Raw genomic sequence first — 19,466 nt, forward strand, 5'->3', positions numbered from 1 at the left:
GAGGCAAAATGATGCAAATTAGGAAAAATTTATATGTGCTTCAAGAACCTGAATTCTAAGGAGAATTATAAAAAAAGAAAGAATATTTTATTCGTAGATTGAACATTATCTATATTGTTTTGCTGCTACTATGTTAATACTTATAATGTGAACACTAGTAAAGGAACTTATAATGTGAACACTAGTAAAGGAACAAGTTTAAAAGAGCATTAACTTGCCAAGCAAGATTCCACAGAACTAGCAGGGAAGGGAAAACAAATAAATTAAGGCCAGATAAAAAGTTATTTTATTGGCTTAAATTATTAAAGTACTTTTTAAATTTACATTATTGATTACACTAATCTACTAAATTCTTTATTGATCAAATGGTACACTATCAGCGTCCCTCATTACCCCAGCTACGTCACTTCTCACTTTCATTTTCAGAACAATCCTTTCGCTCACTTTAAACACGGCCATCTTTGAGTTTTCCATGCCAAATATTTGCCCTCATCTGAAAATAATTCCTTTGGAAATACTCTTGAGAGTGCAGAAAACTGACTCTATGATGTGGTCGCACCGCCCTGTAACAAAAACAGCCTTCAGCAAAGCTCACCTCTGAAGAGAACGTGGTCATTTTTCGTGGAGTTCATGTGGGCGAAGTCGCTGATCACAAAGGCGACCAAGTAAGTCGAAGTCGGGACACTGGTGTTGAAGTGGTCCCAGTACCAGCCTGGTTGTCCTTCACTGGAAACAGAGACGTCCATTTCATTTTCTTGCACTTCTATTGCTCAAAAGGCCTTTAATAGAAAGCAAGAGCAGGAGGTGGGGTGGGGTGGGGTATGGTGCTGGGGAAACCCGTGTTCCTGCCACGTGCTGTCAGTGACCCTTTTCTGAACAGCTAGCATATAAACTTATTGTTCAATTCAATTTCCTTCTAGTTAATACTATACTGATGTATCTTTGATGTCTCCATCAACAGAGATTTCTCAATAGTATAATCGTTTCATTGTCTGAATAATTCTGAAAGAAATTTAACTACTTGCATGTGGATTTAATTAATTTGATAATGCGTGTGTGCCAATTTTAAAAAATGAAAATTTTGAGCACATGCTATAAAATAGTGATCTGCAATGTTCTGAAGTGGAGAACCATTTTCCAAAGGACAGTGTATTTCACTTATAAGAATACTTATCACCTCACTGAATATGTTTTAATGAAGTGCTGACGCTAGAGGGATGTACTGTACGTTCAAATCTCTCTCTCTCTCTCTCTCTCTCTCTCTCTCTCTCTCTCTCTCTCTCTCTCTCTAAAACGTAAATGAGAAAAATTCACAGAAAAACTTCAGGATGGCTTACATAGGCAAGGTCTCATATCTGGGCATATTTGACAGAGAAGACATGTTGGCCTCCCGTCCCGAGGTAGATGTCAAAAGTTGCCTTGAGACCCGGTTCGTCGAAGCAGGGGAACGCTCTCCGGGCATCTGTTGGCTGGAACTGCGTCGAGGCTAGGAGCCTTTCGAAAATTAAAAAGAAAGAAAAAAAAAATCAGTACAATAGATCAATCAGTTACAAAATAATTCACACCCAATATAAAACAGGTTGGAACTGTTTAGAAGTTAAACAATTTGGGGGGAGGGGGATGTTAGCAAATTGCAAAACAATCAAGCTTAAATATTTTTTATAAAATACATTTTGAGACAGTTTGCCTCACAAGACTGGACTGCCAATATGGGAGTCCGTAAGGTAGTTCAGTGTTTGCAATAAAACTGTCTACTACAGAAATCCCACGTGCTTTCACTTCTTTCCCTATTTAGCTGTTCCACTTCTACTTGGACTGCTGCCAATTTTCGAGTTTAAATTACTCTTAAAATACTTCCGCATAATAACAATCCTTTACATTTAGATACGTGGCAAATGCTTCCCAAATTTCTTTTTCTTCATCATCCAGTTTTCATAAAGTGAACTGTTGTTATTATTATCAGTCATCATCACTGTTGCTGTTTCTCTGAAACTTATGACTGTATCAGTGGAGTTTTATTTATAATAAAGTTTTCCTATTCTTCGAATAATTCCTTGTAGGGTGAGGGGGGGGGGTTGTTGTTGTTCTGTAATGGTTGCCGTGTATTCACTTCGCCAAAGGGAAGGTACAGACACACCCAGGAACGTCTTCATTTTCCTAATACAAATATACAAAAACGTATAAAAGTACAGGAAATGGGAAATATGACCTTTAAACTTTTCAGTGCAGTTCAGCAGAGAGACAACGAAACGTTTAATGGCCGTATTTCCCATTTCCTGTGCGTTTTTATATTCTTCTTATACGTATTTGTATTAGGAAAGTGAAGACGTTCCTGGGTGTGTCTTTACCTTGCCCTTGACGAAATGATACAAGGCAATTATTACGGGAGCTTTTACTCACAGACAGAGGAATTATTAGAAAAATAGATAAGCTTTATTATCAACCTTGCTGATGCAGCCATAAGTTCTAATTATTATTATTATTATTATTATTATTATTATTATTATTATTATTATTATTATTATTATTATTATTATTATTACTTTTCTTGAAAACTTTAGCTGAAAACCCCTTTGGATAGAGTCAACAGACTATATACTCTGCAGGGCTCCAACGGGAAACCAGCATGCATTCAAAGAGAGACAAGTTATAAGAAAAGGTGATAAATAAATAAATATAAAGGAACAGAAAATAAGACTGATACACCTGAAATTCAGGAGACGTCAGCAGAGAGCAGGAATGAATTTGCTCCTCACTTAAACATCTAGAGGTCAGAAGATTCCACAGCTGCACAAGGCAATCTATTTCATATCTTAGTTACAGCCAAAATAAAACTCCTAGTAAGTTGGCTAGTATCAAACCTGATACTAAATAAATACTGTTAAGAACAGAATATTAAATTTAGGCCAAGGACCAAGCACTGGGATCTACAAGGTCATTCACTGTTTACAGCAACAGCCTACCTAATGTTGCGAGCAAAAACATCTAGGTCAGGTAAAGGAAGAGTGCAGAGGATGTTTGTCATTGCAAAGGATTTTATGCAACAAACATAATGAACTCACTTTACGTCTATGCCACAAATCAACATTATGAGTTGCCAAAATAAAGACGACTGATGACAAAGCCCTATCCAAGAGTTTGAAATGAGAGTTGGCACCCAAAGACCACATGAGAGAACAGAACTCCAGTCAATGAAGAGGAGTTAAAACATTTATACATAAAATAATCCCTCAATTATCCTCATCTTTATTATCCAGAACTTGACTTTATCGCCCAGGGACCAAGGGCTAATGATATGATATACAAATTTAAAAAAACTTGAAAAAAATTGCTCTCTGATGGCTGGCAATGTTGCATGGCCTCAGGAAAAACACCACTTACACTCATAAAAAGGCCGGGAAAGGATTTTGGGGGGTGGGAGAAGCCTGGAGATTTTCCAAGAAGAGGGTATGGGTCAGATGCCTGGGTGCCTTGGGAGAGGAAGGGCAGTAAGGCTGTGTACAGGAACTCAGCCAGAAAAGAGATTGTTTTGGAAGATGGGTGGAGCTGGGAAACAGTTTCCCTGGCTGGGAAGGGGTGAGATGCAGTGTTGGATGGTTGAAGAGGGCCAAGTAGATGACTGACTTGCTAGAGCTTGTTTTGTTTTGTGTTTTTAATGTTTATAATTTTTCCACATTTGATTCAAGGATATGTACAGTACTGTACTGCATCAAAGCAAAAAAGAAAAGAAGAAGATATACGGTTTACAGAGACAGCAGACAGACAGACAGACAGAGGCAGAGGCAGACAGAAAGAGAACAACAACTGCGGTATTGCTTACACTAAAGCCTACACAGTATCACACACACACACTCCTTCACTTTTTTTATTTATATCTTATGCTATTCTCATTTATATTTTTACAGCATTTTCTAATTTTTTTTACTTTCACAACCCAAAAGATAAACGTAATTGTGTTGCAAAAGGTATATATGTATGCACACACTTATATGCTGGCATTGGTGACACTAAGAATCGAGTTATAAATACCACAATATGTTGCCAACATCTACAAATTTGCATTTTAAATATTTTTACATACATTAGAGATGAAACATCAACAGTGATAAAATATTCTCTATTTATGATATGCGTGCTAATCACACTTAACAGTCAATTAAACTTGTAATGAAATACTGTACAGTAAATCAAGCAAAGTAAAAAAAAAAAAAAAGGAAACACACGATACTGCACTAAGAAACGTATACACGAGCGTACAATGCGAAAGAGGTAGCATTCGCGATTGCTATTGACTTACAAGCATGATGTCACTTAACATGCCACGAAACGTCACTTCGTTTATCAGTTTTTATTGGCTGATATGAATACATCATCAGTATAAGAACTTATGGTAGAAGGTGAGGGGTGGAAAAGCACCTGGTTTTTTTGAAGCTTTCTCGCTATTGATGGAAATGTATACATCATTGTAATTTTTTGCTTTTTAATGGCTGACACATTTAGCGTTGAAAACATATCATATGCTAATTGGCTAGTTAGTTAGTTTATTGACAGAATATACAATACATTGACATAAATTTATACAAAAGTGCATTTTTTTAATTACAAAAGTCTTTAAAACCAAAACATAGTTTTTCCTTTTTTTATATTTTGTCAACAATAAAATACCGAACATATATATGGTAGGTGGACACTTCACTGATATAATCCTAGTACATCATAGATGTACCTACACAAATAAATAATTACATCAGGTTCTACATTCATTAAATTGGTTACACTTGTAAAATTTAACCTATTATATCTTGTGCGGCAGCCGCCAGACAGGGACAAGTGATAAGTACACGACCCTCTGATTGTATACTGTTTTTATTACATTAGCAAGTTCTTGCACAGGTCGGAATTCTGCTCCATCTATCTGTCTCCACCTTCAGATTATGAGACATCAGACGCAGGCGTGTGAATGATACTCGGTAGAAATCGGGAATATACTGGGTTGCAGAATAAACCACATGTAGGCTACCCTTAGGGAGAGGTTTAACACTTAGGTACATATGTATTAAATTTCGTGATATTCTCAGCGCTCTCACGTACATCAGGTGCAAATATTTCCAACGAATTTCTTTCGTCGTTTTGCTCATATATTTACTAAAAACCATAACCTGGAGTTCTGTTATCTCTGCACAAATAAAAAACGTAATTTAATGGCAATTCTTCATCTATATTTTCTCTCTTGGACACCAACAAGGACTTTTGTTTTCTTATGATATCCTTTACGGGTACAATGCCTGCCCCCAACATACATAATTCAATACTTGTGTTCTTTCGAAGGCCAAGCAAGACTTAACTAACTTATTATACTGTTTTTTATGCCTCTGATATTATGAGTCGTCCAGGATTCAAAACTATATAATAATGATGACACAACTGCTGCATCGAAAACTGGTTTTTTTATATGCATATGGCATTTGGCTGTTAGCAATACAAAAAACTGCAACTTAATATTTGTTACTGCCTCACTACGAGTCTCCGTCTCGTGCAGACTAATGACATCACCCAACTTGCCACTATCCGCGAACCACGCTCCAAGGTAAAGATACCTCTCAGTGTGTCTCACAGTTGTATTTTCTACATGTAAATCTACTTGATCGTCAACATCATTATTTTTTTTATAAAAAATTTAGTTTTTCCATAATCTACACAAAATTTACATAATACTTTTAACTTTCTACTTGCACATTTCTCTACTTGCAGCTACGAAACCGCGTCATCCTTTCATAAGGGAACACTTAGTGCTCCAAAAAATCTATCGAAACAAGGGCTTCTTGTAACGTACGAACTAACCTACCAATGTATACAAAAAACAATATGCAACTTGTTGGAGCACCATGTCGAACACCAATGGTGGCACTAATTACTACTGAATTCAGATTGTGCTTTGTACATGTACACAATGCCTTAATCGCCATTAACATTCTCTTACCACATCCGTTTTCCTTTAAAACATCTATCATTTTGTTCCTAGGTACTCTGTCGTACGCTTTAGAAAAATCAGCAAATAAAAAAAAAAATTTTACCTTCTTAAAACTAGGAAAATCGCATAACAAGCGTAATGTTAATATTTGTTCAATACAACTCCTCTTTTTTTGAACACCTGCTTGACACTTTTTCTGTATGCTACACCACAAAATCGATTAAGAAGTAAAATATCATCATTTTTTGCTAATGAATCCACTATTGATATACCACTATAATTTCCATAAAGTATTTTATTCCCTGACTTGCATATTAGAACTAATTTGCTAATGCACCATGAAACTGGGCAATTAATACTTACAAAATCGTATTGTAAAGACGTCAGATGTCTCTTCGTTTTCACATCAATCACGTCATGCATTGCATTTCTTAATATGTCAAGACTCATGTAAATATTCATGTGTAGAATTTTCTGGCCTTTCCGCCGATATGTATTTCATCATTGTACATTTATTATGTCTCTCAAAATTGCCATTTGTTTGCCTGTCAACAAACACAAACTGCTCAGAGTGCGGGTCACGGCGATCGGAGGTCGGGCACCACGTTTCTGTTCGCACTCTGCTGTGTATACCTGTGCTTAGGTAATAAATAATTTAACACCCAGTTGACCTTTCTTGTCCTCACAACTGGTGACCCGGGGAGTGACAGTAAACACAGCAGATATGGCTTTGCCATTAACGGACTCACTACAGCTGCTTTACCTTCAGAACCACACAGCAACAAAAGTCTAGGCCTCTGAAAGCTCCTTCCTCGGAGAACACCCACGCCACTAACGGACTAATTACGGCGTACCCCTTCAGGTACATTCTGGCGTGCTTAAATGGTTTGGCCCCCGCCATTTACAATTCATGTCGACCGTACTCAGAAGTCATTGACGGAACCACACAGCGTATAGTTTTGACTTCTGACGAGCCCCAAACATAATTTGTCTATTGCCCAGAAAAGACGAGGACTACACCTATCAATAACCAGAGCGTCTGGAAGCAAGACACGATTTTTCCTCTCTTCCTGAGATGGCAAATTCTTTTCTTATGCGTGGATGTAAATCCCCTTTTTTTTTTTAAGTACGCCTTGGGAATTGGTTCTCTTGCATTCTTCAAATTCTTTGCTACCGCAATGACAAAATCATATAGTTTTCGATCACTTTCCTTGATGTGAATAGGTCTTCTTTTCCTCTCATTTGATTGTCCCAAACGACGTATTTCCCATTCTTCTGTGTTGAAGGGCTCCGAATATCCAGCTACTTCTGATATCTCCTTCATCTTGTCCTTATCCTCTAGTTCAGAGTTGTCTCCCTCTTCCCTTACACCAGTTATCACCAGATTGCATTTCCTCTCCTTTCCATCCATAGACTCTATAAACAGCTGTTGATTGCGGATCATTGAGAATGCATCATCAAGCTTGTCTGATAGATATGCTACTTCTTTTATTGGTTCCCGATTTTTTTCAAATTCTTCTCAGAGCTTCTTCATCTCCTACAACAAAACGGCATTGTTCGGATGATCTCCGTTTTGGTCAGTTTCTCGTTGAGCAGTTACTAATGTGAGGAATGGTCATTCGATTTATTTCTTGGGGAGTTAATGTTGCATCGCATCTTTAGGGTCAAGATTCATCTTCGTTGCCAAGGACGCGTTGATAAGGCTTGCTGTGCATCCACAAACGAGAGAAAGAATTTAGATCTAGAATTAATTGGTGCTACATCCAAGAGTGTCAGTGCACTCTGTAACAATGCCTGTTTCCCTTCTTTGTGCTTGATCAACTGCTTGTTTGAACTGCTCATGAGTGATTGCTTTTGCCATGCTATCTCTTAGGCACAAGGCTTTCATTGCAGTGCCTGCAGAATTACAAGTCCTTCTTGTATTGAGTATGGTGCTATGCACTGTGTGTATAGCCCAACCTCGTCCTAAGAGATGAAGCTATACACACAATGCACAAGGGCGAGAAAGGTTTGACCTTTCAACAGAAATTAGATGTGGACACAGGGGCAGGTGGACAGGGAGGTTTTTTAAACATCCTCACAAGTTTTTACAACCTCCGGTCATCGTAACCACCAAGGGCAGAGCACGCAGGTAGGTGACAAAGTAAAAAGAATTTACAAACAGTGTTGTTAGAACAGTTATTTTTGTGTACAATGTATTTTGGCGAAAAAGATAAAAATTGCTATTTAAACATTTTGTATTGCGTGTTGTATACAAGAGAAAAAAGGGTTTACTTTGTTTCTGTGTACAACGTATTTTAGGGAAAATAATAACAACTATTTGTGTTGCATACAATGGAAAAATTGGTTTACTTTTTTGTGTACAGTATGGAGTATTTTACAGTGTTTGGGGCAAATGAAAAACATTGTATAACCTACTGTATTGAGTGTCACGTATGAAAGAAAAAGAAGGGGTTTGCTTTTTTTTGTTTTTAATAGTATTCATAGTTTACTTTGTTACAAATCTGGGAAAATGTGGTAGATAATTTCTTTTTGCATCAAGTTTTCAGTTTAAAGTGTGGTGGTTGTTGTTTCTAAGTATATTTAGTATTCATGATTATGCGGTATTGACAAGGTTAGGTGAAGAAGGCTACAGAATTACCATTGCAGACCTGTAGATCTTTTACTCGCCCTTATCCGGACTTTGCATTATCCGACAGGGCCTTGGCTCTATTAACCCAGACAATCGAGGGATGACTCTAATAGCGTCATCACAAAACTTTCGAAAACATTTTCTTCGTTATTATTATTATTATTATTATTATTATTATTATTATTATTATTATTATTATTATTATTGTTGTTGTTGTTGTTGTTGTTGTTGCTGTTAATTGCTGTTGTACATTTATTCAGAACTAGACAAAAAGTCATGAACTTATTGAGAATGTTTGCAAAGACTTGAACGTCAATTTGTGATAAAAACACAGTTGACAAAACTTCAGTCAGTTAGGACCTATAGTATATAAAAGTCATACGGGCCATGAATGCCTACCATTGATCAACTCAGTGAGACGAGGCACTTTAAGAACACACACACACACACACACACACACACACACACACACACACACACACACACACATATATATATATATATATATATATATATATATATATATATATATATATATATATATATATATATATATATATATATATATATATATATATATATATATATATATATAAATTACTAAGTGCAATACTACATTCTGTTATCGCGTCTGAAAAAGTTCCATATAGATTTGGAATGGATGGACTTCAATTTGATCGTACCATTATAAGAATTATAAGCAATAATTTTTTTTTACTAAAAGTATATAAACCAGTGATTCTTAAACTGGGGGACGCTAGAAGCTTCCAAGGGGGGCGCAAGCAGCATTGCCAGATGGTGCCTATTATTTTTTAAATGTGTGTTGTTAATTACGAAATTGCCAAAAACTGCTTCCATATATTTTATAATTATTATCTCAAAACATGCTAAAAATTCAAAATATAAGTCAATTTTAATTTCAAATCTTGTTTATGAATTGTCTTTTATTGTTATGATAAGTATAATAGCATACAAATAGACAACATATTGTTTATAGATTATAGCTGGCAAAAAATTCAGGGGTAGGGGGGGCGTGGGGTCTATACATAGTGCAGAGGGGGGCGCAAGGCAAAAAAGTTTAAGAACCACTGATATAAACCATTATAATTATTAACCACGTCGCGTCGTACCATTCCACCAACACAAAGCAAGAAGACTTTTATAACATAGTATACTAAATGATCCTAGTTCTTTGTGAAATGACGAACAAACCTAGAGAAAACGTTAGCTAATGGTAAACTTCTGTAATCAAGATAACTTCCATATGACTTCATGGTAATTCTTGTGTTAATAAGGAAGTAGACGCACGGATAACATTTTAGACAACAGCGAACAGAGGTACTCGATTCAAATTTCCTAGATTTTTGTGAAATGTAGCATGTGTTTATTATGTATAGCCTATCTGTTTAGTAACAAGCAAAGGGGAAGTAGGCTAGGCAGTTATGCAGCCTACTCGAATGCCTCCTACTTAAATGTAAAACATGTTATGTAAAGGCGGGATTCCACCCGGGCAACATTTTGGCAACATGTGGCATGCTACATTGTCGCATAGGCTAAGTGTGTTTCAACCAGTTCAACAGAAGGCAACATGTAGCATGCGACAGGTGGCAACATGTTGCCGCATATCCTGACGCATGCCTCATGGTTTAGCCTGTTGCCTAGTGTTGAACGCCTTCCCACCAGTCGCGGGAAGGATTCCATGTTGAAAGCAACAAGATGACTTGGTCGCAAGAAGAAACCGAAGAATTTATAGAAGAGTACAGAAAACCGGCAGTTCTGTGGGATATACGCTTGCAAGAATACAAGAATAATCAGGCTAAACTAGATGCACTACGGGGATTAGCTGAGAAATTTAATTGTGACGTGGCGATGGTGAAGAAGAAGATCAAGAATTTGCGTACTGCTTTTCACCGTGAACACAGATGCCTAACCCCCCCCCCAAAAATCTGGATCTTCTCCCATCAAGAGAAGCAAGTGGTTTGCCTACGACCTGCTTCTGTTCCTTCTGGACGTGGACAGCCCAAGGCCTGGCTAGTCATCTCAAGCTGAGCAACCAATATGTGCTGGGGTAAGGTATTATTATTATTATTATTATTATTATTATTATTATTATTATTATTATTATTATTATTATTATTATTATTAACAAGTAAAACACCCTCGAAAATAAATTGAAGAACAAAAGCTAAAGTTTAAATATACTTTCCATTTTAGTCTGAGTTACCACAAAAGTTGGCGTTATTAAAACAGTTTATATAAAGCATTATTTATTTTCAAAATAAGATTATATTTAGCTTTGTAGAGATTATGAAGACTATTCCATAGTAGAAAACATATACTCGTATATATATATATATATATATATATATATATATATATATATATATATATATATATATATATATATATATATATATATATAATTGAAGCGAGTCGCTCTTCCTGATTCTGGGACAAACTTTATCAAGAAGGTAATTAAAATCCTCCAAACTCATCCTTGAGAGGTTCTTGAACAGGAATTGGTCATCAGACAGTAACTTTTAAAAAAAAACTCATTTTGAGCAATGCTACCGCCCATAAATAGTTCTCTCTTCCACCATCGGTGCTTCCTTTTAGTTTTTTTACGAGCTTTGCACAGCAGTAGATATGCAGCAGCAGCGACCGTCTGCTGAGACATCGTGATGACAACTGGCTTAGTTTTTGTTGAATTGGTTGAAAAGGTTTTGTGGCATTCAACAGTCAACATAGCATGTAGCATGCTACAAGCAACAACGATGTTGCCTTGTCGCAGGCAACATGTCTCCAGGATGAAAGCCGCATGCAACATACTTGTTGAAAGCCAGTCAAGTCGCATGCTACATGTTGCCAATGTTGCTCCGGTGGAATCCCGCCTTAACTTCGCAACCCCTGAGACCCTATGCAATTTGCATGGGAACTCTCATATAATGAACGTGTTCAGATCTTAAGTACTGCAGGCATACGTATTGCAATGTTATTCCAGTGTTTAGTATTGAATCTTATTTGAACTACCTCAGACTATGATTCTGTTAGTTTCACTGCATGCAGTAGGATAATGTCCCTTACTGTATGCTTAACTTCAGACGCTCATACGTTTGTATTGTATCGTTCATATGTTCGTCTCTCTCGCTCTAGTATCTTACTATGATGTAAGCTTCACAATACAGCATGATATTCTTACCATTTCAGAAGCAATTCATGTTCGTAATAATACATTACTGACATCAATATAACAGCATTTTCAACATAATATAACAAGTTCAAAGCCCACGCGTCGTTCGTCAGTAAAATGAAAATACTGAAGCCTTACGAAATGTACAATCAAGGTTAATCGCTAGCTACACTTGCGTATTCAGATCACAATGTTGTCATAAGTGGCCCATAACTGATGAGTGTTTCTATGCATTTTCCTCCTACGTCTGATAAACCACAGTCTCTACAAGATTGGCTGGTTCGATTTACTGAAAAATAATAATTTCACCAACAAGGCGACATCCATATACAAGATGGACGCTTTTGTTACTGTACTGGCTGTTGCAAAGTTATTATTATTGTTATTATTATTATTATTATTATTATTATTATTATTATTATTATTATTATTGTTGTTGTTGTTGTTGTTGTTGTTGTTTACAATTACTCATGAAGTTACCTAACAAACCTTTGCTAAACTGAATGCCAAACATAAAACGATATACGGAAAGACTTGATTAGAACACAGTATATATGTAACAACGATAAAGACAATGAATATACAGTAAATCTAAAAAAAAAAAAAAACACCGTATAAACAAACGAACCACAGCATTATTGTGTAAAGCTGTACAACAAGAAAGTGGACGTTTTATTCCAAGTAGATCAATTCATGTAATAATAATAATAATAATAATAATAATAATAATAATAATAATAATAATAATAATAATAATAATAATAATACTGTACAGACCTTTAGTGCTGCTGCTGACTTGGTTAAGTAATGATGTACCTGGTGTTTAGTCAACAGGGGTGAATCACAGACTGGGAGAAAAGGCCACGGGAATAGCAAGATCACTCCTGAAGAACTGCTTAAAACAGCAGGGTGCACAACCTCTGGAACCGCCCACCCCAAGGGGAGAATTATGGAGGAAACAAAACTCTGTAATACTTACACTCTCCTTCCATCAGAGGCGGTGTAGGTCGACCTGTACAAGCCGTAGAGTTTGTCGTTGAGGTAACCGTCGAACTCCATCGACAGCACATACTTCTTGCCAGCCTTCAACGGCTTTGACAGGTGGGCTACGTAGAACTGACGGACGTTGTCGTAGGTGTGACTGATGATCGTCAAATTTGGGCCCTCGCGGTTCTCTGAGGGCACCAACTGTCCAAAGGAAGAGGCTTAAGTTAACAATATATCACGGAAGAGAGAGAGAGAGAGAGAGAGAGAGAGAGAGAGAGAGAGAGAGAGAGAGAGAGAGAGAGCAATAAATGGGGCGGGTGCGGGTGGGTGGGTGGGGGGTTGAGAATTTCTATGAGAGAAAGAGGGAGGAAGGGACGAATTTCTTTTACAACGAGAGAGAGAGAGAGAGAGAGAGAGAGAGAGAGAGAGAGAGAGAGAGAGAGAGAGAGAGAGAGAGAGAGAGAATAAGAATTTCCTGTAAAATTTGCATGATTCCTCATTAATGATAACTACGGATCACTTTTGGGCTCTGCTGTAAATAAGCAACAGTTCCTTAAGTCGTTATTTTACGAGTTTTTCATTCCAACATTATGCTCTTCTCACAGACATGGCGTTATCAGCTAAACAAATCTTTCTCCTTGGTACCTAAAGATCATTACTCTGACTCGTTTGCCTTTCTGTGTTGTCATTGACAGGACAGAAACTGTGACCAGGTTGGGTATTTCCTCACGCAGTACTTACAAACGTCATGCAACATCTTGCGGGCATGTTTAAGTCATCCCAATTCCTTGATAAGAGAATTATTATTTCCTCCCGAGACCAGTAGCAACTATAGCGGCAAGGCTTTATATTTTCTGTAGTTTTGCTACAGGCACTCCATACAGCTAGACAATAGTTAAAAATGCTGTTGGTTAATGACTATTATTTTTTTGTTGTCCTTATCCAGGTATAATTTTATTTCGATTTAAAAAATATGAAATGCCTTTGACCTTCAGATGCATTTATGTGACTGTCAAAACTCAGAAGCTGGCCCATCATAACTCATAAATTTTGAATGCCACTGCCAGGCTTGATAAGTGATATGACAAACTGAATGCTTTTGTTCTTTCGCTATCCTAGAAATGTTTTGGTTTGACTAACTAATGCCCCAAAAACTTGTTAACTTTGTATTTAGTTTTTAACCACTGCCCGCAAAGTGTTTCGCTGCTCTTCAGATTTACGCTTACACTCGCCAACGTCTCCCACCTGAGCATTGTTCCCAGATGATAAATATTGGCAGCATTTGCACCAAGAATCAACAATTGACTCCTGTAGCCATTTACGCATACGTAAAACGGGAGAGGTAAAATTGATCCCTGAGGAACGCCATATTCGGTATGTTTTGTATTTACGATACGAAAGGCTGCATCACTTTACGAAATATATCGTTCGGATCCTATTTCTTATTTTAGTCTATTTTAATTAGTTTGTTTTTTTTAAATGGATAGGAGAATCAATTAAAAGAAGTACAAAATAAAATTGAAAGAAAATTCCTTGTTCTATGCAGGTTTTAAGTATTTTGTCCGAATCATTATGAAATATTTCATTTTGTTTAGATATGAAGTCTTGCCAACCGTCTTATCAGAGTGTCATCTGATAAAGATATTTCTGTTAAAAGAATATTCTACGCAAATAAAACATAGTGGGTAAGTTTGGCATATCTAATATCAGATATCACCTGTGTAAAGATCATTTTGTTAAAAGATAGAATGTCATTTTGTAGCGACCATGCGGCAAACCTACGATCAAAATCTGCTTTCTCCCGCGATGAGTAACGTGGGAGGAAAATTATGCAGTCAAGAGAAACACGTTCCCTCGCACGTCTTTTATGAAAATATCTCAGTCACTGTATTGCCACCTTTCATGTATTTGTATCATTTGTTATGCTGTTACGCCAGCTTTCCAGTAGTGTATGTGTAACTGTCAATCTTGTATCTACCTATATGTAGATCTGTAAAGTCATCTGTAAAGTCATTTGTAAAGTCTCATCTGTAAAGTCATTTGTAAAGTCTCTGCTGAGTAAGTTTTCTGTGGAGACGTCCCATTTTCTTTGCCTCTACAATTAGTCACGCCTAACGTGCCAGGTCACGTAAATTCAATCATTTAAACTATGTATATATCTGTTTACTTGTTATCAATTGTGTATCGTATGTTTCTTCTTTCACAGGCATCAAGATTGTATCCAATTTCACTTCTGTCTATTTTCACATTGTAAAGTGTACTCGTTCGCTGTATTTATTGTTACTTATTATCGACCTCAGGTCAATGAGGCTCCCATTGTATTAAGTGGCTCGACGCCAGTCTGCCGCTATATAAACCGCCTGGATCATGAATAAATTAGCAGTTCTCTTTTACCTGCTGGTTTTTTTTTTGCACCTCTTAAAGTGGTGAAACCGGAGTGGTTCCCGAAGCCATTAGCGGACCCATACGGCGACTCAGTCTTGGCTTTAAGAACTTACTCACGCCCTTAGCGGACTAATTACGGCACTGAACCAGCGTTTGGGCGTGCTGACACTCGTCGGCAAAATCACCAGCGTCATTAGCGGACTCACACGGCGCGCTTCCAAGTGCGTTTTGATGCGAGTACCCTACTCCAGTTAAGAGGGCAAAGAGCGAGTATGGACGCAGACATCCCTTCCCTTGTTCAGTTAACTGCTAACCTCGCGGATTCAGATACCTGCCTCCCTCCCATATCACCCACTCCCGCCCCGCACCGAGGCTCTGATTGCTCCTCCACACCCCTGCCCAATTCCCACACTCTCCCCTGCCCAGCGCCCTGCCCGGCAGGACAATCACGGGTCACCCTGTCCATAATACTGCCACCGTTCACGCAGGGGAATCCATTGGCATGGCTATACAGGGTTGAGAGCCAGTTCAGGCTGGCGGAACTCAACGACGAGGTGCTGCAGGCGGACACAGTACTCAACGCCCTGCCGGAGGAAACCTACAGAAAGCTCGTCCCGTGGGTGTCCACCGCACCCCCCCTCTCACCTACCACCTCCTGAAGAAGTCCCTACTCGAGGCATGCTTCCTGCCAGTCGCCGAGCAGGGTGCCCGCACCCTCAACCTTGCCGTCAGCCCGCTGCAGGATCAGAGCATCATGGAGTCATGGGGCATGATTCAAGACCTCCTCACCCTCCCAGACACTGACGGCACAGGAAAACAAAACAAAATAAGCCTGTCGCGGGAGCTCCTCCTTCGGCAGCTCCTCCCGGAGGTCCGGATACAAATCCCTGAGCCCTACGCCATGCCCCTCGACGACCTGATCCGCACGGCACAGAACCTGACGGACTCCGTGAGGGCAACGAAGCGGTTACCAGCAACCGCACTACCAGTCAGCACCATCCAGTAGGAGGAAGGCGCAGAGCAGGAGGTCAATGTAGTCGCCAGGAGGCACCCAACGCCTCACAGCAGGTGGAATTCTCCAGGGCTTTGCCACTACCACAAGCGGTTTGGCCAAGGACGCCCGGAACTGCCTGCTGCCCTGTTCATTCGCCCGTTCAAAAAACAGGGGAGGCGGCGGCCAGCAGGACAGGCCGCCATGGCAGCAGAAGAACCCAGGAGCCCAGAACCAGTAGGCTTCTACGTCCGCGACACCGTCTCCGGCAGGATGATGCTGGTCAACACGGGGGCCGTAAGATCAATCTTCCCGGCATCCAGAGAGGACCTCAAGCGAGAACCGGACTTGGCTGCCTTCCTGACGGCCGCCAACGGGTCCCCCATCCTCTCCTACGCATCGCCTTCTTCAGCAAGAAGTTCAACCCCACAGAGGGCCGCTACAGCACCTCTGACAGAGAACTCTGCGCAGTGTACCGTACAGTCCGTCACTTCAAGTTCCTCCTGGAGGGCACGCCCTTCACAATCTACACGGACCACCAGCCGCTGGTACACGCCTTCACCAAGCAGGGGGACACATGGTCTTCCAGGCAGCAACGGCATCTCTTGGCCATCGCCGAATTCACCTGCTCCATCAAGTACCTCCCCGGCAGGAAGAACCCTGTGGCAGACGCCCTCTCCAGAGTCGAGCTAAACGCGGTGGAGCTCAGGATCAACTACGAAGACCTCGCCAGGGAACAGGCCGCCGACCCAGAGACCCCAGCCTACTGCACCACCATCACATCCCTGAAGTGGCGGGACGTGCCCCTCGCCCCCGGGGGCCCAAGTCTCCTCTGCGACGTCGAGTACCGGCCAGCCCCATTCCCTGGTGCCAGCTTCCCGCCGCTGCCAGGTATTTGATGTCATCCACGGCCTCTTACACCCCTCCGGCAGGACGACAGCCAAGCTGCTGTCAGGGAAATTCATCTGGCACGGAGTGCAGAAGGACGTGAGGACCTGGGCGAGGCAGTGCCTGCAGTGTCAAACTAGCAAGGTGGGACGTCACACAGAGTCCGGGGTAGGCAAGTTCCTGCAGCCAGAGCAACGCTTCGGCCACATTCACATCGACGTCGTCGGGCCCCTTCCCCCATCAGGCCGATCCAGATACCTACTGACAGTGGTAGACCGCTCAACGCAGTGGCCCAAAGCCATGCCAATGCAAGAAGCCACCTCCAGCGCATGTATCGAGGCCCTGCTCTCCAGTTGGGTCAACCGCTTTGGCGTCCCAGACCACATCACAACCGACAGGGGTCCCGCCTTCCTGTCCGAATTGTGGTCCACCCTGGCTCAGCTGCTGGGGACAACGCATCACACCACCACGGCCTACAACCCAGCGGCCAATGGCCTGGTCAAGCGGTTTCACAAGTCCCTGAAGGCGTCCCTTATGGCCCGCTGCACCGCCGAGGACTGGAAGCACCAGCTGCCGTGGGTCCTCCTCAGGTTGAGAACCGCCCCCAAGGCGACAGTGCCCCGTCCACGGCTGAGAAAACCTACGGCGAGCCCCTCGTGGTCCCGGGTGAGCTTGTGACAGAGGATTGCCACAACCCATCAGTCCAGAGACTTCGCGACATAGTCGGCAAATTCGCCCCCAGCAGGCGGACATACACAGATAGGTCGGCCACCTTCATGCCGCCCGGGCTGGCCTCCACCACCCACGCCTTCGTCAGGGATGACGCCGTCCGCCCGCCACTGACCAGGCCCTACAGGGGACCCTTCCGCGTGCTGGAGCGGAACAATAAGGCATTCCTGCTCGCACTTCACGGGAGGAACGATTGGGTGTCAACAGACCGAGTCAAGCCCGCCCTCCTGGAGGAGGACACAGACGTCACCGCATTGCACCCTCCGCCTGGTCAGCCTTCGCTGCAGCCGGGTCCTCGTAAAGAAAATTTGCGGCCGCCCCGAAAAAGCCCACCCACACCAAGCATCAGGCACCCCCCACAAGACAGCGTTTCCCGCTGTCCTCACGCAGCCGTGGCACCCCTCAGCGCCCCAGCAGATATGCCAACTAATCAGACGTCACCCATGTCTTGGGGGGAGTATCTTTAAAGTCATCTGTAAAGTCATTTGTAAAGTCTCATCTGTAAAGTCATTTGTAAAGTCTCTGCTGAGCAAGTTTTCTGTGGAGACGTCCCATTTTCTTTGCTACAATTAGTCATGCCTAACGTGCCAGGTCACGTAAATTCAATCATTTAAACTATGTATATATTTGTTTACTGTTATCAATTGTGTATCGTATGTTTCTTCTTTCACAGGCATCAAGATTGTATCCAATTTCACTTCTGTCTATTTTCACATTGTAAAGTGTACTCGTTCGCTGTATTTATTGTTATTTATTATCGACCTCAGGTCACTGAGGCTCCCATTGTATTCCGCGGCTCGACGCCAGTCTGCCACTATATAAACCACCTGGATCATGAATAAATTAGCAATTCTCTTTTACCTGCTAATTTTTTTTGCACCTCTTAAAAATCTATGTCTGTAAAGAAACACAGATGCCTGAATTTAATCCCTTCCTCGATCTGTCAAGAGGTTGGGACTACTTTGCAACTCACACAAGCTATGACGTGTGTGAAAGTTTTGCAAATAAAGTAGTATGCTGTAGATCTCCATACATCATTTCGTACCTCACTCACATTGGTGACCGCCGGAGAGATGCCCGACCAAGCCACCAGCAGCGACCCCAATGCCATCATCAAAAATCTCGCAGCTGCCTCCATATGCCTCCTGCCCTTCACGCCTCACCACCCATAGGCATGGTTCTTCAGGGTGGAAACAATTTTCCACAAAAAGAAAATCACCTCAGCGATGCGAAAAGCAGACGCCGTCCTTGAGTTCCTGCCGAACGACATCTTTAAGCATATAACAGGATGGTTCGTGGAACTGGAATCCTTAGTCGCCTACGACATACTGAAGGACCAGCTGAAGTCATCCATCAGCATGCTGCCTGCCCAGAAAGCCAAGAGCTTCCTCAACCATGTGGGGGCCCCAACAGGAGAAGAAACCCCGTCACATGTGTACAAGCAACTGCGGTGGCACATCACACTGGCCGCCAAGGGAGACCAACCCAGGTCAACCTTGGACCTTGTGAGGGAGGTACTCCTCACAAAACCACCCTGTCAGACAGAGCAGCCATGCCTAAAGTCTCCGCCCTTAGAAGAGTTCCTGGTAATGGTCAATGAGGTTCATACGGCCCACAAAGCATCAAGCCCCTCACAGCCAGCAGCAACAGTAGCAGCACCATGTCGGACCGAGCAGAATTCAGACAAAGGATC

At 41.1% G+C, this 19,466-nt stretch overlaps 1 protein-coding gene across 1 annotated transcript in view; it reads right to left on the bottom strand.

Moving 5' to 3' along the window:
* Nucleotides 1-19,466, bottom strand: part of LOC136834730 (aminopeptidase N-like) — a 107,637-nt gene that overhangs the window by 31,409 nt on the left and 56,762 nt on the right. The window contains 4 exon segments of the mRNA XM_067097325.1: nt 596-726; nt 1,338-1,396; nt 1,398-1,494; nt 12,773-12,981. Of these exon segments, the coding sequence (XP_066953426.1) occupies nt 596-726; nt 1,338-1,396; nt 1,398-1,494; nt 12,773-12,981 (496 nt within the window).

The sequence above is a fragment of the Macrobrachium rosenbergii genome, chromosome 54, assembly GCF_040412425.1.
Source record: "Macrobrachium rosenbergii isolate ZJJX-2024 chromosome 54, ASM4041242v1, whole genome shotgun sequence".
NCBI classification, from domain to species: Eukaryota; Metazoa; Arthropoda; class Malacostraca; order Decapoda; family Palaemonidae; genus Macrobrachium; species Macrobrachium rosenbergii.